Source organism: Bacillus rossius, chromosome 8 (assembly GCF_032445375.1).
Source record: "Bacillus rossius redtenbacheri isolate Brsri chromosome 8, Brsri_v3, whole genome shotgun sequence".
NCBI lineage: Eukaryota > Metazoa > Arthropoda > Insecta > Phasmatodea > Bacillidae > Bacillus > Bacillus rossius.
The window spans coordinates 70,037,686-70,059,552 of NC_086336.1; the positions used below are offsets into that span (position 1 = coordinate 70,037,686).

The following is a 21,867-nucleotide window of genomic DNA, read 5'->3' on the forward strand; positions in this document are numbered from 1 at the left end:
TGGAACAACGGTTCACTTGTAGTTCTACACTTTACCTATTAAATCAAATTAAATTTTGAACGACTTAAACACGTCTGGTTAAAAATACGGAAAAGTGAGAAAAAAAATGCACCTTACGCAGTTTGGTATGTAATGTATAAGTATGTTTTTTACAAATTACGAATGTTGCGACGCCGCGACGTCATACTGTACACGTACGCAATACGACTCGATTCGTTGCTTTAACATAATATTGCATGCTATGTAGTATCAGAAGTAACGAGTAGCGTAACGATACGATAGTAACGAATACATACGGGTACGCTTTTTTTTCCCCGTTACTTTTACACCTCTAAGAGGCTCTGAACTGGCGCGCAGTCTTTTCGTCGTGCATGGGACCACTATGAAATGTGAGCTGTGACCGTAACATCATATGGCGGATAATTGAAGATAACGTTGTAACACAAGTCCCGTGAGTGCTTTCAAGAATCTCTACCGGATGTTCCGTAAACAGAACAGTGTTTACAGAAAGCCAACCCACACAGACAGGTATCTACAGGCAAGTTCAAACCACCCTCCATCTCAGAAGAGAACAGTCATCTCAACTTCGGTCACCAGAGCTAGAGCCATTTCCGCAGAAGACAATATTTGGGAATAAATGACATCTAACAAGTGCTCTTCAAGCAAATGGTTATTCAAAATCAAAAATTAGGAAAGCCATGAAGCCATCTCAACAACAAAATAAATAACATATTCATAATAAAGCCTTCGTTTCTTACGTAAAAAGGAATTTCAGACCAAGCGGTAAGAATTCTTTGTAAGTGTGAAATTAATACAATTCTCAAACCTATATACAAGATTGAGTAGTCTCTTGACATCTGTGAAAGACAATACTCCAGCCGAAAACCCAGCTGGTGTGTACAGGCTTCCATGTTCATGTGGCAAGGATTATATAGGACATACTGGCAGACGAATAATCACAAGGGGTTGAAGAACACATATTTGACTATAAAGATGAAAACCCACGATCGTCTATAGCAGAACACTCCTTGGAAACCAGACACAGCATTGATAACCCCACACCATAGCCAACATCCGATTATACGAGAAAAGATAACATTCGAGAATCAGTGAAAGTGTTAAAACACCCAGCAAACATAAATGGAGGAGATGGTTCTAGAGGTGTGCGCAAAGTGTGTGTGTTGTCGGGTAGGCGGGGACTGGAAGGATTGTTCGCCGAGCAGTGGAGCCACGAGCGAGGAAATGTCAAAGCGAGCTGCCCGGATGCAGATAACACCGCGGCAAGCCGTGTCGCCATTGTAGCGGGCGCTGGCGGTGACGTCGCCCCCCCCCCCCTCCCTATTTATTCAAACAATTATTCAAACCTCACAACTAAAGAAACTACAGTATATACCTTTATAAAAATACAGCAAACGAGATCTCCGCGTGTATCATTGTAACTAGATAGACTCAACAGTGTTATACGTACTTGGGCAGATATCCCCTGCTCATTTGCTGCTGACTCGACTGGGTTGCTCGTGATTCGACACTTCTGTGGCTCAGAGTCACCCATGTGTAGAGACCGGAAAAATTCGCGGGTTCAATGGCCTTCAGGATAGACTCCAATATCCTCTAGACACTCTGGCAAATGCCAACTGTTCATTGGCTGCTGACTTGTGAGTCGTCTCGACTGGGTGGCCTGTGATTCGACACTTCTATGAGTGAGGGGTCTCTAATTGGCCCTCAGTCCTCCAGATTAACAGTGAACCAATTGCAGAAGCAGCACTAAGGTATAATTATTTGAATTTTAGCATAACACGAAATGAACGCGCGAATTTTTCAGGTCTCTACCCATGTGAATAGTAGACGGATCGCAATGTACACGTATTTGAATTTCAGCCTATTGCGAAATGAATACCGCTGATTTTTTCCGGTCTTTAGGTACAACTCGCATGGGTTTGAAACGAATGCTTTTTAACAACGTACGTGTATCATGGTAAAACCAAGCATTTAAAAAGAAAATCTAAATGACGATAAGGGCCCCTCCTCCTACTGTTGTGAGCTCGTGGCACGTCCGGGGTGCGCGTGGACTGGCGCGACGTGCGATGCAATGTGAGACCCTTGCGGTAGCGTCGCCTCGCCGACGTGACTTGTCAGCCAGCCAGCCGCCGGGAAGCCCAAGATGTACATCAAGTTCTGTCCCTGCCCGAACACGCCCGAATATTCACCTTCGGCCAACCTCGGGTTCATTTATACCTATATATTTATATTTCTCTGTTTATTTTAATGTAGCTACTAACCTAACTAACCGTCCACAGTGTTTTAAAGTGTTTTATTGTAGCTAACCTAACCGACCACTTTTAATATTTGAATTCATTTTACCTGCGCAAAAATAAAACAAATCCCGAGGTTGGCCGAAGGTGAATATTCGGGCGTGTTCGGGCAGGGACAGAACTTGATGTACATCTCAGGCTTCTCGCCAGCCGCCTGCACTCGCTAGCGAGTGAGGGTAATTATCGCCGCCTCCTCTTCGCAAACGCGACTCTGAGGTGACTGACTGGGCCGCCATCTTGTCGGCCGGTCAGGGACCCCGCTTCCGGCTCGAGGCGCGCGCACCGTGTCCTGCACCGAGTGCGATAGCGCACCCAACCGCGTTCCGTTACCGCTACCTCAAGCGCTCAAGCCTGGGGGCGCGCGTATTTCGCGAAAAGATTCTGAGACTGCCTGAAGCATGTCTGTGTTTCGTGGTTGGGTGAGTTTCTTTCAGGTGCATGCCTACTGTCAGCACACCAATCACAGTAAATCAGTGCGGAAGCAAACGCGTCCTGATTGGCTCGGCCAAACAAGATACAGACTTCTCTCGCAGACGACCGCCAATCACAAGGAAGTAGGGACTGGAAAAATTCGCGGCTTCAATGACCACTAGGATAAACTCCACGATTCTCTATGTACCCGGGCAACTATCACCTGGCCATTGGCTACCGACTCGGGACACCAGTTTACTGCGATTCTTATGATTCGATACTTCTTTTGTTGAGTGTTTGCCATTGGCTCAAGAGTCCTTCAGGTAAATTGCGGTCCAATCATTGACGCCGCATTAAGCTAAACGAATTTTGATTCCAGCCTGTCTCGAAACGAATCCGCGAATTTTTCCGGTCTCTACAAGGAAGGAAACAGCTGGTGCGGACGTACCTTGTTGCAGTCTAATATGCGGTCAGATATATATATTTTTTTTCGCTAAAAATGCCTGCCCCTACGCCATGCCGCAAAGCCGCCATTATTTCGTGGATTCGTTTCACTCCAGGCTGAACTATACTTGACTGTACGTAGTCGAGCCATTCCACAGTGTTCATGGGCCGATAACAAGGTCACGTGGTTTGGCGGCTGGCACGCTATTGGGTAACCAACCACTCCTTGTTCATGACTGACTCGCATGAAGGGAGCACTGCAGTGGAATGTTTAACGTTTGAAGTGAAGGTGTGTGTGTGTTTCAAATTTACTTAGATACCCAATAAATCCACGGAATAACCGTAGCTCTACTCATGCGTAGTCATTGAAGCAATTCTCAATGACTAGAGACCTGCAAAATTCGCAGTTTCGATGGCCTTCAGGATAGACTGCACATACCCCTGTACACTCGGGCTAATAACGCAAGTTCATTGGCTGCCGACTTGTAAGTCGTCTCAGCTGGTTTGTCTGTGATTCGATACTTCTTTGGTTGAGGGTTTATAACTGGTTGAGATTCGTCCAGATGAACAGTAAGCCAATAGTAAAATTATCTAAGAGGTATATGTGTTTGAATTCTAGCCTATCACCGAATGAATCTGCGAATTTTGCAGGTCTCTATCAATGACAGTCCTCTACTTAACTCGAGCTGCTCACTCCGATACAGATGGGTCGCTCATTGTGTGTGTTTGTGTGCACTCGCTAAGGATTTTCGTTTAGCTCAGAGTCCACGAAGTGATCTATGGGTCAGGGTCAATGATAGCACAAACGGACCATAGGTGATGGAATTTTAGGTCATCGCGAGTTAAAAAAAAAATAAAAAGAAGTTAATTTCTGTCTCCAATTACTTATGCGAAAAAAAAAGTACTTAATACTATTAACCCCCCTCCCAAGATTATTTAGGACGGTATTCCAAGAAGTTAGGGTAAGGTAGCGATAAGGTGTATACAAGACACGCTGATTTTTGGTGTCTTCAATATTATTCTCACGTGAACTGGAACTAGTGTTGTGTGGAGACACGTCAGGTAGAGTAGTCGTTCCGCGATGGGCAACCGTTTGTAGCCTCGCGCGGGCCACCGTTTATTAAACCGGCTGGCGATGTGTCCCCCTGCTGGGACTCGCGAGGTCGCGGCTTGTCCGCCGCCTCGCCCGGGCCCCTGGGGATGCCTTCGTTTCACAGACGAGAGAGACACACCCGAAGTTCATGCTCGCTTTTTTCCCCGTTCTATCTCATTGTATAAACCGGCGTGGCATTAAATTTTGCGGTCGATTAGTATAGGTTAGCTGCATTATAAATACTTTAAAACATTGTGGATGGTTGGTTATATTAGGTAGGCATAGCTACATTAAAAATACTGTAAAATCATTTTATGGTTGCTTAGCAAATAACTTTTTAATATGTAGCTATCCAGGGCTAGGAAACCGTGTACATGATTTCACAGTATCTTTAATGTAGCTATCCTAACCAAATAAACCGTCCACAATGTTTTAAAGTATTGATAAGGTAGCTAACCTAACCTAATTGACCATTAGTTATCATGAGTTACAATGAACAAAAAAAAAACTCGAATGTGCACGATCGGGCGTTTGGCTCTCTCGTCTGTGAAAAGAAGGCTTCCCTGGCGTCTGGGGCTGGCCGCGCGACGCGCCGACACTCGGAGGAGCTGGACAATGCAAAATGGCCGCGCGCCGCGCGCTGGTAACCAGGTCACGCCTGCTTGCGGGATGTAACCCCCCTCCCACTTCCCTTGACCTCGCTTTCCCTGCCCGTGGAACCCGCCTGCACTCACCACGTCTCCACGCCAGGGCGCTCATGACCTGCGATACTGCACACCTCTCGTCGTTGGCTAGAGACCGGGAAAAAAAAATCGCGGATTCATTTCGCAATAGGCTAGAATTCGAATAGTTATACCTCAGTGCTGCCTCTGCTACTGGCTCACAACTCACCTGAATGACTCTGGGCCGATGAGGAAAAACTCAACTAAAGCAGCATCAAATCACAGACTGCTACGTTGGTGACGTCTCACAAGACAGCAGCAGCCAATGGGTGGGTGACATTTGAATGAGTGTACGTAGAAGTATGGAGTTCATGCTAGAGGTCATTGAACCCGCGAATTGCTCACAGCAGTAGCTGCAGTGTCGTGTTGGGCGGGGCGGGGCGGGGCGGGGCGGGTGTCCCCCCAGTTGGCCCGCCGCTAGGCACGTCGACCAGGCAGGAAGCCGCCAATAAGCGTCTGTCGACAGAGTCGGGGGGAACACTCCCGTGTGGAGGAGAAGGGAAGAGGTGCTACCGGCGCCCTGAGACTATAAATAAGTTTCTTTCCGTCCCCCCTGGCTGGCGAGGACTTGTCTCGTGGCACGTGTGTCGGCATGCTCGCCCGGCGCTCAGCGGGGCTCGTGGTCGGTGGGTCCGAGGTCCCGGGTTCTAGTCACGGCCGAGTCGAGGACATGTCACTAGGTGGTGTGTTGTTCACTCGCCTCCATGCTGCATCCTCCATGGTCTCCTGTCATTTCCCTCATCTGCGTCATCTCCAAACTAGTCCATATTCTCCCAACACCATCTTCCATCATCTCATATCTCCCAACATCTCCATCATCTCCCAACATATCTATAATTTATCTCCATTCCATGATCTTTCATCATCTCCCAAATTCTCCATCTCCCGTCATTCCCATCATCTCCTATCAACAAATCCCTCATCTCCATCATATCTCATAAATAGGGGCAGGCATTTTTCGCAAAAAGATCTGAACACTTATTAGACTGCAACAAGGTATACCCGCACCTGTTGTTTCTTCCTTGTGATTGGCGGCCGTCTGCGAGAGAAGTCGTTGCTTTATTTGACTGAGCCATTCAGGACGCGTTTACTTCCGCACTGAATTACTGTGATTGGTGTTGTTACAATCGCTATGTACCTGGGAAAAACTCACCCTATCACGAAACACAGACGGTGCTAAAGTGTTTTAACTTTCTAGTCCCGAAATCTTTTCGCGAGATCTGCATGCCCCTACTCATAAACCACTTTTTAGCATAATGTGCAACAGGAGAAAACCTAGATGAGTAAACCGACAGCGGTATGTTCAAACTGTGATCCGAACCTGATTTACTTGCCACCTCCCCCAATACATACCAGTGTATAATTATTCTTCACCACCTTTGCCACGTTTGTAATGAATTGTTTATAGATAAGACACAGGACAAATTCGCAGATTCAATTCGTGATATCTAAAATTCAAATAATATTACCTTTTTGCTGCTTCTACTGTTGGTACATATGTTTATCTAGATGACTGGCCCAATTAGAGAACCCCAATCAAAGAAGTGTCGAATCATAAGTTACCTACTTGAGACGCCTCACAAGTCAATGGCCAATGAACGGGTACGTTTGCGAAAAATAGCTCTCTGTCGTCTCGACCATTACGACCAATCCCACGGTCAGGGACTTCGACGTTCAACCACTCTCGTACAAAGAGATTCCAACGGGAAGGGGCTCCATCCTGTTGCCAAATAAAGTTTACAGGTTCACCCTCTACTAATTAGGGGAAAGAACCATTCTTTCACGCTGCGAGCGAGAAAACAACAAAGCATCCAAAACTGTTTGAGCTACTCTTTAATCGTGTCCTTGAACCAAGGCTCTTTAATACGCTTACAGTGCATACTGTTAAAATTTTACATCTGGTGTCTTCTTTTATGGACATACTGTATTCAAGAGGCATTGCACTTGTCTAAACAAGTTTGAATCCTTGGGTTCGTGTATGACGTGTACTTTTCACGATATTCAAAAACCCTTAAGTAGCAACATACTACTTTTGTATGTATGCATGAAAAATTCAACACACAGCGTTGTAAGCATTGTAAATGGTAGAGGGACGTCGCACCACAGTGTGATAGGGTGGCCGCTGCGAGGATCATGCTGGCCAGAAGGCTTCACGCCAGTTGTGTGCCTGGCTCTAGGAGGCCGTGCCTTGTCCGTGCCTTGTCCGTGCCTTGTCCGTGAGGACCTCGCCCTCCGCGTGCCGGCGCGACGGCGGCGGGGCTATTCCTGGCGCGGCGCTCCTGCCAAGGGGCGGGGTTCCCCGGAGTCGCTCTGGGCCCCGTCTGCGGCGCCCCACTGAACACAGCTCCTGCAACACACACACACTAATCTAGCTTCCTTTAAGTACAGGCTGAAAAAACCATCTTTGTAACAACTGCTTACCATGACCACTTCGCCGCTACCCTACTGCTTGCTTGAATGTGCGAGTTATGTACTGGTTTTAATGTAGTAGCACCTATTTTTTTTTTTCCTATTTTGATACTATTTGCTGTATGTTTAAATACTTTCCTTTTTATGTAGGTATGTCTATGCTTGATTTTTAATTACTTTAAATCAGTTATGGTTGAATCTTTTGTAATAGTTAATATTCGAACATTAAGTTAAAATTTTAATTTGTTCTCTTAATATTTAGTCAACATCTGCTTATATCATGCTTAATTTTTAATATTCCACTATTTGATGTAATCGCAGAAAAGTGGTTAAGTGTAAGAAAAGGCATACCGCCTTAACTTGGCCACGAATAAAGACAATAAATAAATAAATTCTTAACAGGCATTTATTTAAACTTTTATCTTCTTGACATAAACCCCGAGGGGTATGCAAGAAGGAATTTCTTATCAAATTTGATTCTGCATAACATGATTAGCTACTACATTCTCTTTAATTATTTTATGTTGGTTTAAGGGCATAATTCCTTTATATATTTTTATAATTAATCATATAGATTATATGATTATATATGATTAATGCGATTATATATGTATATATACATTTCAGCAACATATACTTGCTCCGGTGGTGCGTAGGAAGAACCACCGTGAAACCTATGCAGGATGTCCTGTTTATCATTACGTAGGAACTCTTCTTATTTTTTTTTTTTTGCTGTATTAGGTACTTCCTCGTATTCCTAAACAGATTCACTTGTGAGCGATTCAACTCTTCCTCTCGATTTTACATCAGCTTCGCAAATACAATTACAATTTCTTGTCCCTTCTGTCATCAGATCTGATTAGTAATCTTCCAATCTTGAATACTTTATACTCTTGCGGTCTTCTGCGTGTAACTCTAGGATATCTTCCGGTCTAGGGTGCTAGTCCTCTCCCAGCTCCTACCACAGCACGGCGGTGCTGGCTCAGAGCCCGAGCAGCCATTGCTGACTAACAGGGATACCATCATCGCCTGTAGCGGACCCAGGGGGGCGGCGCACCCGAACTTGGCATCGAACCCCGAGGCCCGCTGATTGCGGCCCCTAACCCACTGTGCTTTGCGCCTGTAAATTATAACTAGGGGCAGGCATTTTTCGCGAATAAATATTCCCGCCTATTAGACTGAAACAAGGTATACCTGCACCAGCGGCTTCTTCCTTGTGATTGGCGGCCGTCTGCGAGAGAAGTCGTTGCCTTGTTCGACCGAGCCACCCAGGACGCGTTTGCTTCCGCTCTGAATTACTGTGATTGGTGTTGCAACAATCGTCATGTACCTGAAAGAAACTCAACCCAATCACGAAACACAGGCGATGCTACAGTGTTTTAACTTTCAGCTGGTCTCGGAAAGTTTTCGCGAAATATGCATGGCCCTAATTAATAAGTTTTTACGGGGATTGTGAAATAACTGACTTTGAAGGTTCGCTGCGAAGCTTGGTGACTATAAATGGCCTGAGTTAAAATTTAATTTAATTTAATTTTCGAGGGAAATGAATTTATTTATACGTAAAACTCGTGTGTTGTCCAGCCCTCACTTGGTTTTGGGGTGGGGGAGGGGGGGGGTGATTTAATATTTAGCTGAGCAGCTGGCCTTAAACTGCTCAGGTTATGTTGATTTTTTTTTTCCCTTCCGTTCACCTCGCTCTGTGCGACCAATAGTATCCGAGTACTTGGCTGCACTTACAACCATGTTTGTTTATCTTCCAAGTACGTTAAAAAAATTATTTCAGTATCCATTGTTCTCTTATTACTTAGTCATTTATCTTTATTGTCTATGTAAATTCTGCGCGTGATATGATCTCGAAGCATTTTTTTAAAAATTAAATTGATGTTTTAGATTCCTCTAAATGAAATTTCATTGTTGCCATTTGTATCGTTTCTGTGCCAATTTATAACGGGACTTGGTCCGGCGATAGTCAAGGAGATTGTATATTCCAGTAGGGCTATGCCAAACTGCTGGTTCCAAACAGCATAGCAATGTGTTATTGAATGTCACATGTTGCTAATGTTTTGACAAATGCTGCCGGACAGTACCTACCCAGTATAAGTAAACGTTATGCTCATAGTTGAAGTTTTAATTAATCAGTATTAGAAGCCATGTACATAACATTTACAAATTATTTAATAGTGCTGAAATCGGAATGAATTACAGAAATCATAATTCACATGCTTGTTTGTAGTTTGAAATGTTTTTCTAATGGTATTTATCAATCTATAAGTGCTGACAGTACAATAATATTAGCATGATCACTCACCAACAATCAACACATTATGTATAATCCATTAAAACTATGACAGTATACATATTTATTGATATAGATTTTTTGTAACAGGTTATATGCATAAATCTTAACTTTTCAATTCTTTATCACTATGTGGAAAATCTTCAACTCTTGTAAAGTAATTCCACACGGGGCTATATTTTCTCTTTTTGCAGGCTCTCGATTACATATTTTTCATTGTAAATAATATTATTTAAAAAATCAAACGTTCAAAAAATTTCATTCAGTACATCCATCTTTAATTTATATAAATTAACTTATTTGTGAAGTTATCACATATTAATATACAACTTAAGGCCCGAAATTGAGAAGTGGGAAAATAAAAACACTTTTTTTATCCATGCCTAACACGAATTGCCGATTCAAGGTAACAGTTCAGTGTTTCTGGTACTAGGTAGCAGCCGTGTGCTCGCAAAAAAAAAAGTTTTTAACTATATGGACCAGTATTCAATATCAGTCACTAAAGTATGTGATTTACAAGAACATATATAATTTGTATTCGTTTGAATGTCCTGTGAAAATTGCGTTGTTTGATGGGCGCTCATCGTAAAAACCCACTCACCGCTCACGCGCCTGAAGAAGTGTAAGTATACGTGTATTCGCGCATCGTTCGCCCACGGCGTGGCCCGGGTGTGCCGGGGTGTGCCGGGGTCGGAGGTGATTGGGCGTGGGTCGCTTCCTGCCGGCCGCTCATTGGCCGTGGCCCTGGCGCGCACTCGCACCAACTGCGCTGCTTTCTCCCGCGGACCTAGCGAGATGCAGAGTCGCAGCTCTTCATCAGTCCACTGTGCGGTGTTTGTCGCCAACCCGACTACCTACAAGTAGAGACCGGGAAAATTCGCGAATTCATTTCGCGATAGGCTAAAAATACAAATAGTTATACCGCAGTGCTGCCTCTGCTATTGGCTCACAACTCACCTGGATGACTCTGGGCCAATGAGAAACACCCAACCAAAGCTGTATCGAATCACAGGCTGCTACGTTGGGGCGTCTCACAAGACAGCAACCAATGGTTGGGTGACATTTGACCGAGAGTACGTATAACTATGGAGTTCATCCTACAGGCCATTGAACCCGCCAATTTTTCCGGTCCCTACCTACAAGTCGTTAAAGTTTCGAAAGAAAATGTTGGCAACCTTGGTTTTTATATTTGTGGTCGTTCGTTGCTGGCAACATTCACCATAAATGTTTTTCATCATCTATTTTACAATACGGAACATAAAAATAACATGTTAGAATGCTTTATCGTTTTGTTTCAAAAATTAAAAACTGCTTAACCGTAAAGTTTGAGTGTTGAAAACCATAACTTATTTTTCAATTTAAGGGAGGGAAAATACACATGTACACACGTATCCACGTGTCCCGGGCGCTAACCAGACATAGCAAATACTACTATAGGTATTCACTTGAATTCCATAGTGTTAGATAAACAAAAACCGTTGAAGAGATGACCTGAATTATTTGTATTGAAAGATACACTAATGTGTATCGTCTGATTAAAAAAAATTGTAGTTTTCGCTTACTATCCAACTTGCGATGTATTAAATATTAAATGACGACAAAGAAACCTATTTGTTTAGCATCTCAGTTAAATCGAAAAATTTTGGAATAGTGGAATTATTGTTTGGTGGTGATATGAGGTGTTGTTGAGAAAAGGTTTTGGTTTGGTTGGTAAAAAAAAAAACACGAGACAGCATGCAATCGACGAGATGTCTGCTTGAAAAAATCTCGAAACTTAATCTGACCTCGGATATATTTACCTTTCCCTCCCCCCCCCCCCCTCCACCCCCCCACACATACACATTCCTTGACCTTGCATTATGACAGCCCTGGCATGCTATAAAGTTTTTTTTTTTTTTTTTTTTAATTGGTATGGTTTTTTCGAATATAACATTCAACTAAAGGGGGGTAAAAACACCGCGGAAACATATTTCAGGGATTTCAAAAATAAATTTATTTGAAAAAAAAATTAAAACATACACGAATAATAATAGTATTTCCAACACACCAATCGTGCCATCTTTCGAAAGAAAAATTAAGCCGCAGCGCGATGGAAAATAACAAAATATTTCTAATCGGGATGTCTGTCGCGTGCGCCGTTTACGTCGCGCTGACGTCACTGATGTGTCGCACGTGATTGGTTAGGAAAGTATTCTCGTCCAATGATGCAATCTGCAACTTGAGCCGCGAATATTTCACGGATTGATTTCACTACGGGCTAGACTCTCGTCTATATTTGATGGGTTGCACGTAGAGACTGGAAAAATTCGCGATTTCGATTACCTCTAGGATAGATTCCATAATCCCCTATCACACTCAGGCAAATGCCACCTGCTCATTGGCTATTCACTCGTGACACCTGTCAACTAGGACGCTTGCGATTCGATTCTTTTTTCATTGAAGGTTTTTTATTGGCTCAAAGTCCTTCAGATAAACTGTGAGTCAATCACTGAAGCAATATAAAGATACAGTTGTATGGATTCTAGCTTATCATGAAATTAACCCGCGAATTTTTTCCGGTTTCTAGTTGCACGTGATAAGTAGGGGTAGGCATTTTTCGCGAAAAGATCTGCACACCTATTAGACTGCAACAGGGTATACCCGCACCAGCGGTTTTTTCCTTGTGATTGGCGGCCGTCTGCGAGAGAAGTCGTTGCCATATTTGGCCGAGCCATTCAAGACGCGTTTGCTTCAGCACTGAATTACTGTGATTGGTGCTGTAACAATCGACATGTACCTGGAAGAAACTCACCCAATCACGAAACACAGGCGGTGCTACAGTGTTTTAACTTTCAGCTGGTCTCAAAATCTTTTTGCGAAATCTGCATGACCCTAGTGATAAGTAACCACGTCTCCTTGTTTGCAACTGGCTCAGGGCCGTGGCTAGAGCACTGCCTCCAATCAACAACGTGAGGCATGTGTACATGTGCTCCAAGTCGACTTTGATACCCAATGAATTCGCGAGAAAACAAAAGTGGGTATAGTAATGAAAAAAAGCGTGTTTGTCGTGACCAAATTTAGCTACCCTCTATTCACCTACACTGTCTATGTAGGCACAGGTGTCTGAAGGGTTGTGGGTGTCAAGTAAAATATTAAACTGGGTAGATGGTAATACCAACAGTGACATACACTGTTGTTAAAAAAAATTGTTTTTGTAACTGATATTGTTTTTTCTATAGAAAATGTAGTTATTCCTAAAATAATACGTTTTGCAATATCTAAACTGTTCCTGTAAAACATTATAGACGATGAGATGACAGAATAATGTTTACATTTTTTTGTTTCATGATATAAATCATTTGTAGAAATACTCTTATGTTTTACAGGAAATGCATTACCAAAAAAGAGCTAGTGTGCAAGTGCTACTAGTCTACTTTGTTTCTACGTGAGGGTCTGATTGGTGTATGATACCTAGGTGTCTTGACTGGCCAGCTGTACCAAGGTGTCTGACTGGCTAGCTGTACCCAGGTGTCTGACTGGCCAGCTGTACCCAGGTGTCTGACTGGCTAGCTGTACCCAGGTGTCTGACTGGCCAGCTGTACCCAGGTGTCTGACTGGCCAGCTGTACCCAGGTGTCTGACTGGCCAGCTGTACCCAGGTGTCTGACTGGCCAGCTGTACCCAGGTGTCTGACTGGCCAGCTGTACCCAGGTGTCTGACTGGCTAGCTGTACCCAGGTGTCTGACTGGCCAGCTGTACCCAGGTGTCTGACTGGCTAGCTGTACCCAGGTGTCTGACTGGCCAGCTGTACCCAGGTGTCTGACTGGCCAGCTGTACCCAGGTGTCTTGACTGGCCAGCTGTACCCAGGTGTCTGACTGGCCAGCTGTACCCAGGTGTCTGACTGGCCAGCTGTACCCAGGTGTCTGACTGGCCAGCTGTACCCAGGTGTCTGACTGGCTAGCTGTACCCAGGTGTCTGACTGGCCAGCTGTACCCAGGTGTCTGACTGGCCAGCTGTACCCAGGTGTCTGACTGGCCAGCTGTACCCAGGTGTCTGACTGGCCAGCTGTACCCAGGTGTCTGACTGGCCAGCTGTACCCAGGTGTCTGACTGGCCAGCTGTACCCAGGTGTCTGACTGGCCAGCTGTACCCAGGTGTCTGACTGGCCAGCTGTACCCAGGTGTCTGACTGGCCAGCTGTACCCATGTGTCTGACTGGCCAGCTGTACCCAGGTGTCTGACTGGCCAGCTGTACCCATGTGTCTGACTGGCCAGCTGTACCCAGGTGTCTGACTGGCCAGCTGTACCCAGGTGTCTGACTGGCCAGCTGTACCCAGGTGTCTTGACTGGCCAGCTGTACCCAGGTGTCTGACTGGCCAGCTGTACCCAGGTGTCTGACTGGCCAGCTGTACCCAGGTGTCTGACTGGCCAGCTGTACCCAGGTGTCTGACTGGCCAGCTGTACCCAGGTGTCTTGACTGGCCAGCTGTACCCGGACGTGGACGTGACGTGTCAACATGGTTGTGTGTGTGTGCGCAGCGCGAGTGCATCTCCATCCACGTGGGCCAGGCCGGCGTGCAGATAGGCAACGCCTGCTGGGAGCTGTACTGCCTGGAGCACGGCATCCAGCCGGACGGCCAGATGCCCTCCGACAAGTCGCTGGGCGTGGACGACAGCTTCAACACCTTCTTCAGCGAGACGGGCTCGGGCAAGCACGTGCCGCGAGCCGTCTTCGTGGACCTGGAGCCCACCGTGGTCGGTGAGTCGTGCCGCCCGGTCGCCCGCGCCACGGAGCAGCGCCCTGCGCGAGGCTAGGAGGAGGAATGTACCCTGAGCGAGGCTAGGAGGAGGAATGTACCCTGTGCGTGGCTAGGAGCAGTAATGTACCCTGTGCAAGGATAGAAGGCTGGTAGCACCATGTGAGAGGCTAGAACAGCACCTTGTGATAGGATAAGTGGGGGATGACACCTTGTGAGAGACTAGGAGGACAGCACCGTGTGTGAGGATAGAAAAAGGATAGCACATTGTGCGAGGCTAAGAATAGAGTTTCACCCTGTGCGAGGCTAGGACAGCCCTGTGAGATGATATAAAAAAGGAAAACGTTGACGGAAATGCCTGGATTAGTTCGGCGATGCTGAGCTCTTCCGTTTACGTTGCTCCGTGCGACCAACAATAGCCGAGTACTTGGCTACGTTGAAAATTGTTTCAAGTGTAAGATATATCTAGTGTTCTAGAATTACGTTGGCATTTATTTTTATTACATATTTAAATTCTGCCCGTGGTATGATCTCGAAACCCAATATTATTTTTAATGAATTAACATTTCGTAACCTAAAATTCAATCTCATGTATTATGTTTCCGTGCATTGCGGAAGCAGCAGACGAGGTAGGGAAATGGTCCAGAGATCCTTCTGTTTCAGTGCCGTGGTAGAACTGGCCTTAAGGTCGGAGACACCGTTTAGCGAGTGTCGGGCGAGACAATTTGTGACCAACAATAAATGCAAAGAGAGCTGTCGGAAATAATTTATAGGAAAAAAAAATCTTTAGTTAGCAATGATGGCGAGAAAAAAAAATGTACATCAGACTAGGCATGTGAGACGGAGCTTTTATGAAGCCGCAGGACTAGATTTAAGGCCCCTGCCTGGCCGAACACACGTACTGTGTATATTGAACTTTAGTGGAGGGGAGGGGAAGGGGCATGTTATTTGAAAATGCTTGATTTAAAGATATGCTGAGGACAGATGAGTAGTTCAATTTCCGTATTTTATTTTTGAACTGTATTTTTTAGAAAATTGAAAAATGTCTGCGAAGTTTGTTTTCAGAAAGAATTGTAAAGGGAATGAAACACCAGGTAGGGAACACCACATAACTTAGAAAGTCACAACTTAGAACTGTCATAACTTAGAAAACTTGGAAAAATCCACGTAACTTAGAAAGATCATAATTTATAAACACACAACGCAGAACCACACAACTTAGAAACGTCATAACGTAGAAACTCACAACTTAGAACTGTCATAACTTAGAAACACGTAACTTAGAAACACGAAACGCAGAACCACACAATTTAGAAACGTCATAACGTAGAAAGTCATAACTTAGAAAATTCTAAGTTGTGTTTTTCTAAGTTATGTGTTTCTAAGTTGTGTGTTTCTAGGTTATGACAGCACCCCCACCAGGTACAGACGCTGGAGAGTGTAAGATCGTGGTTGCCCCTGGGAGGAGACAGAGGTAGCTGAGGAGGAAGGGTGTGTGTTGCAGACGAGGTGCGCACCGGCACGTACCGCCAGCTCTTCCACCCGGAGCAGCTGATCACGGGCAAGGAGGACGCCGCCAACAACTATGCTCGAGGCCACTACACCATCGGCAAGGAGATAGTTGACGTGGTGCTGGACCGCCTGCGCAAGCTGGCCGACCAGTGCACCGGGCTGCAGGGCTTCCTCATCTTCCACTCCTTCGGCGGCGGCACCGGCTCCGGCTTCACCTCGCTGCTCATGGAGCGCCTGTCCGTCGACTACGGCAAGAAGAGCAAGCTGGAGTTCGCCATCTACCCGGCCCCGCAGGTGCGCCATCTCTCTCTCTCTCTCTCTCTCTCTCTCTCTTCCTCCCTCTCTCTCCCTCTCCTATCTCTCCTCTCTCTTCTCTTCTTCTCTTTCGCCTCTCCTCTCTCTCCTCTTTCTCTCCTCTCTCTCCTCCTCTCTCTCTCCTCTTTCTCCTCTCCTCTTTCTCCTCTCCTCTTTCTCCTCTCCTCTTTCTCCTCTCCTCTTTCTCCTCTCCTCTTTCTCCTCTCCTCTTTCTCTCTCAGCGAGCGCCTGACCTTCGACCACGGCAAGAAGAGACATCTACCTGGCTCCTCAGGTGCACTGCGTCCTCCTGGGGCTGGTTGATCACACACTGAAGCATGCATGTGTGTGGGTGTTTCTGGAAAAAAGTATTTGAAGTCAACAATGAAAGAAAATTGCATTTGCCAAAAAAAAATTTATGTGTGAACTAACATAGCATAAAAGCTCTTCATTGGTCTTAATTAGGATTGCCGTACGAGCAGCATAAAAGCTTGTCATTGGCTTTAATTAGACTTGACTTACAAGCCTGACACTTTATGCTTGATTGAAGCTTTGAATTGATCGATAAGGTCAAAAATTATTTTTTTTGCGAGCTTGCCCAAAGCCTTAATTAGGCTTGTTCTTTTGCTGTGGCAGGCTTGCTGCAAAGTTTGCTGCGTGGAGACTAGTTGGCTGGAATCAGGGTCTTGCTGCAAGCTAACATGGGTTACTTGAAATAACAAGATTGCAGCAAGCTTGATGGATTGACATTGCAAGCTTGATCCTAGCTTGAATCAGGTGTTCTTTTTATTCTATCTGGGGAATTCATTAATATATATATTTTTTTACTTATTCTGGGGACATAAACCATTGTATAAGTCTTAGTTATCATTAAAAAAATATATGAAAAATCGGATTTACCAACTTCTTCCAATAAACTATCTTGGCTTTCGACGTTGTGCTGCGTCCAAGTGGTAGATTGTACCGACGTTTCGCTTTGCAGCAGGAATCATCAGGGTTCAGAAATCAACTCTCAACCTTGAATATATAACTTCTGCAGAACGAAACGACAGACCACGATCTACCACTCCGACATGGTTAAAGCTCGAAAGCCAAGTTAGTGCGCACGATCGGAACACCAGAGGTGACTGACTGTCCCCAGGTGTCAACGGCGGTGGTGGAGCCCTACAACTCCATCCTGACCACGCACACCACGCTCGAGCACTCGGACTGCGCCTTCATGTGCGACAACGAGGCCATCTACGACATCTGCCGCCGCAACCTGGACATCGACCGCCCCACCTACACCAACCTCAACCGCCTGATCGGCCAGATCGTGTCCTCCATCACGGCCTCGCTGCGCTTCGACGGCGCGCTCAACGTGGACCTCACCGAGTTCCAGGTAGCTCGCGTGGACGCAGTGTGTCCGCAGGCACGACAGTCGCGAGTTAAACCACAGTGATGCTGGAAGTGAACAATATCCATGAGTCTTTTGCTAGCTGTTGCTTCTCTTCCATTTGTAGTAGCACATTAAATATAATTAGTTGAAATCTGTCTGTTTGGTTAATATGGAAAATATCTCAAAAGATATTAGCTTTCTAACTTAGAAAATCAGTATATTTCTGTGGATAGAAGTTCTATTATGTATATATAAACACCCTGTTATTTAAAATGTTGTAAGAAAGTTTTATTAGAAGATCCCGAAAGAATTCTCAAACCCAAAATTGTTTACTAATGACCTAAATGTCACATATAGATAAACTGAGAGGTTAGGTTTTCCAACCAACCATGCCGTGATGCTCGTTGTACTAGATTCGTGCGTGCACTATGAGCGCTAGTTGTGCAAGGCGTCCTTGCGACGTGTCCGCAGACGAACCTGGTGCCGTACCCGCGGATCCACTTCCCGCTGGTGACGTACGCCCCGGTGGTGTCGGCGGAGCGGGCCTACCACGAGCAGCTGTCCGTGGCCGAGATCACCAACGCGTGCTTCGAGCCGGCCAACCAGATGGTGAAGTGCGACCCGCGCAACGGCAAGTACATGGCGTGCTGCATGCTGTACCGGGGAGACGTCGTCCCCAAGGACGTGAACGCCGCCATCGCCACCATCAAGACCAAGCGCTCCATCCAGTTCGTGGACTGGTGCCCCACCGGCTTCAAGGTGAGCATCCTCCCGCCCGCTCTCTTGTCAAGCCCTCGTGTACAAGTTCCTTCATTTGTGTTTCAACACTTCATTTTTGCTTCATTCAATGTTGGCTACTTCTTGGCTTGTGACGTTGCCTCAACCAAAGAGCCAAGTTGTTATTGAATCGTTGGCCACGAAAGCCGCAGATTAAGATGTAAATTGTTCAACCAGGACATTATAATGAAAATATAACCATTCCCATAGGAACGGTTGTGGCAGAATTAGCAAGTTCAGAAAACCAGTATTCACCTGGTCGCTAATTTTATTATTCTGCTGTGTCACTGAAATAATGAGGGAGAAGACAATTACATAATGAATGAGTGAGGGAAACTGAAGTACCCCGAGAAAACCCACACGGGCTCACTGCCACGTCTGCCCCTTTTCCCATTTGTGAAAACTCCTGGTTCGACCCTGCCGGGAAGAGGTGGGATGCAACTGAGCTGACCAATCAACCACCGTGGTTCATTCGAGGATACTTACACTGAATACAATTGGCGACAAATGTGTATATGTACACATATTGGCTACATACACCCATGTGGTATAGAAATGGTTGTTCCCTCTATGTTAGCAAAATGCTGGGTATATCCTTGGTTTCTGGTAAATAAAATGTTGTTAGCTAATTGCTTTTTATTGTAAGATTATTTTGGACTGAGTCATAAGTTCCCATTACCAAATGGTTCATAATGATCTAATTGCAGTTGGCACAGAAATATAATTGTCCCAACTTGTACTGATTATGATCTTAATTGTTGGCTCAATTGTTAGGGATACTGGTTAAAGAGCCAAGGGTTTCCCAGCTAAGTTGGAGATAGTGAACTTGTGGAGAATTTTTCCGGAGGTTCAAGACAAGGTTTTATGTCTCCATTTATCTCCATTCTGCGGAGGGTAAGGGTGAATTACTGCAGAAATGTCTGCCCAAGTCACGCCATGGGCATTGTCCCGTGGTTAGGATTGAAGACCCAAAACCTGCCTTTAACGTGATCACCTCATGGTATCACTAGCTAGTTTGTGATCATTGATGTCATAAAATTAAAGCTTCTAAAACTGTGCATGTCTTACAACTTGTGAGCACAGATTAATTATTAGTTAGTTAGGCATTCTTTTAGCTACGATAAGGGGGTGTTAAACTTCAAATTTTGAGTGGCGCAAAACTTAAATTTCAAGTAATTACACCAGCAGTTACAGATTACAATCAGTAATCATCTGAGGCCCATATCTCAAAGTACTTACAAATTGTATTGTGATGGTTGAGGCACTTGCTGATTTGCACAGTCGTAACTTGAGACGAAGGGAAGTACTGCTCATTTTGACAACTATCAGCCATCCACGGATGTGCCGAGCGGGGACCTGGCATGAGGTGTGGTTGGCATGCCTACAGGTGGGCATCAACTACCAGCCGCCCACGGTGGTCCCCGGGGGAGACCTGGCCAAGGTGCAGCGCGCCGTCTGCATGCTGTCCAACACGACGGCCATCGCCGAGGCGTGGGCGCGCCTCGACCACAAGTTCGACCTGATGTACGCGAAGCGCGCCTTCGTGCACTGGTACGTGGGCGAGGGCATGGAGGAGGGGGAGTTCGCCGAGGCGCGCGAGGACCTGGCCGCGCTGGAGAAGGACTACGAGGAGGTGGGCCTGGACACGGTGGAGGGCGAGGAGCTTCTGGACGAGTACTGAGGAGCGCGGCTTCGCGCCGTGAGCCGCGGGGGACCGTCCGCTGCACCGGGGGTTCTCCGAGGGACGTGGGCTCTGAGAGACCATCTGCTGCAACACACATGTTCCAGGAGACAAGTCTTCTGTTCTGCTCATACTCGAGATGACAGTCCTCTGTCCACACCTGGGCTTTGAGAGACCATCTGCTGCAACACACATGTTCCAGGAGACAAGTCTTCTGCTCTGCTCATACTCGAGATGACAGTCCTCTCTGAGAGACCATCTGCTGCAACACACATGTTCCAGGAGACAAGTCTTCTGCGCTGCTCATACTCGAGATGACAGTCCTCTGTCCACACATGGGCTTTGAGAGACCATCTGCTGCAACACTTATGTTCCAGGAGACAATGTACTGCATGTGCTGCAGGGATTGTCCATTGCACCATGCATTATCCAAGAGACTGTGCTGCATCCCACTATCCTACATGTGCTATGGAAGACCTTTTACTGCAACATAGGTGCTCCATGGAGCAAGCACAAGTGAACAATCGTGACTGTTTTGCAAGCAACTATAAAAGTTATCAAATTAAGCCAAACAAGAATTTAGTGTAAGAATATTTTTTTTCTAAAGTTTAAAAATATCCATGTGGATTACAATTTCAAACATTATTACAGTATTATTTCATTTTTATAAGCTTAATTACATGATTTTTTTACCTCCCTAATGTGAACCGTTTGTTTGTAAACATTACAATCGTGAAATTATTAATTTATGGTTACTGAAATTCCAGTTGGTCTACCAAAACATTTAAAAGGCATAGAGATGTGCAGCATATAATCAGCTTTATTCGAAAGTTAGGAAGAAATTCCTTCAATAGAAAGCCTGCTTCTGAGGCCCGTGTCTGCACAAAGAGGCGGCAAAGAAACTGGTGCACGCTAATCTTGCACTTTGTGCTTCCTTCAAAAACTAGGCCGCGGGTAGGGTCCACTCTCCTCGCATCCTCCTTACAATCCGTCTTGTCAACATCTATACTGATGTGAACAATCCAAATTATTTTCAAATTCATGTGAATGCCTCTACACAGTGATTTAGCACAAAAATAAAATGGCACAGGATTGTTCACGTACTCAGCACTTAAAAGCAGGCTCGCCAGATATAATCTGTTAAACTTCAATGAGGGAATAGTTAGTTTAAAAAAAAAAATTTTGTTGCATTTTTTGAATTTTAGGAGCAGAAAACAAACTTTTCTTTTTTTTAAATATCACTTCTTAACACCATGCTTGGCTGTAAGCTTATAATAAACTGGCAGAAAATTAAGGACTGAACCAGGTAACTTCGGAGTGCAATGGGCAAATAAAAGCCCTGTGAAAAGACTTTAGAGAGTGAAAACATGTGTTGACTAAGATTACCTGTGCGTGTGTGTGTGTGTGTTCGTGTGCTGTCAGTGCTCATATGTAGTGCTTGTTAAAACCATATATTTTGTATTAAAGTTAATTTTTTTTTGTCTTGACGAACAAGTTTTGTCTGCTGAAATGTTTAATATATTTGATGTATAAAACCAATTTTTGCACCAGATCAGGCTCAGTTTTATTGCTCCCTATTCCTCATTATGCAAAATAATAATATTTTAAATACTAAACACCTACCTGTTGATAAACAAGGATGTTTTTCTGTACATGCAGTCACTGCAAATACCATAATTCAGTCACAAGATATAAGAAAATGAATAAATAGGAATAACACACTTACACCAATAAAATAATAGCCCATAATAGGTAATTGGTTTTGGTTAGTGTGAGATTATACTTTTACATATTTACTTGATTTC

The 21,867-nt window shown here is 45.0% G+C and overlaps 1 protein-coding gene across 1 annotated transcript in view; it reads left to right on the top strand.

Moving 5' to 3' along the window:
* Positions 1–21,614, top strand: part of LOC134535232 (tubulin alpha-1 chain-like) — a 32,626-nt gene extending 11,012 nt beyond the window's left edge. Inside the window, exons 2-6 of the mRNA XM_063374297.1 lie at positions 14,203–14,422; positions 15,925–16,226; positions 17,368–17,607; positions 18,076–18,363; positions 19,769–21,614. Of these exons, the coding sequence (XP_063230367.1) occupies positions 14,203–14,422; positions 15,925–16,226; positions 17,368–17,607; positions 18,076–18,363; positions 19,769–20,062 (1,344 nt within the window). The 3' untranslated portion in view covers positions 20,063–21,614. The remainder of the gene's footprint in view (positions 1–14,202; positions 14,423–15,924; positions 16,227–17,367; positions 17,608–18,075; positions 18,364–19,768) is intronic.
* Positions 21,615–21,867: the final 253 nt, after the last annotated feature.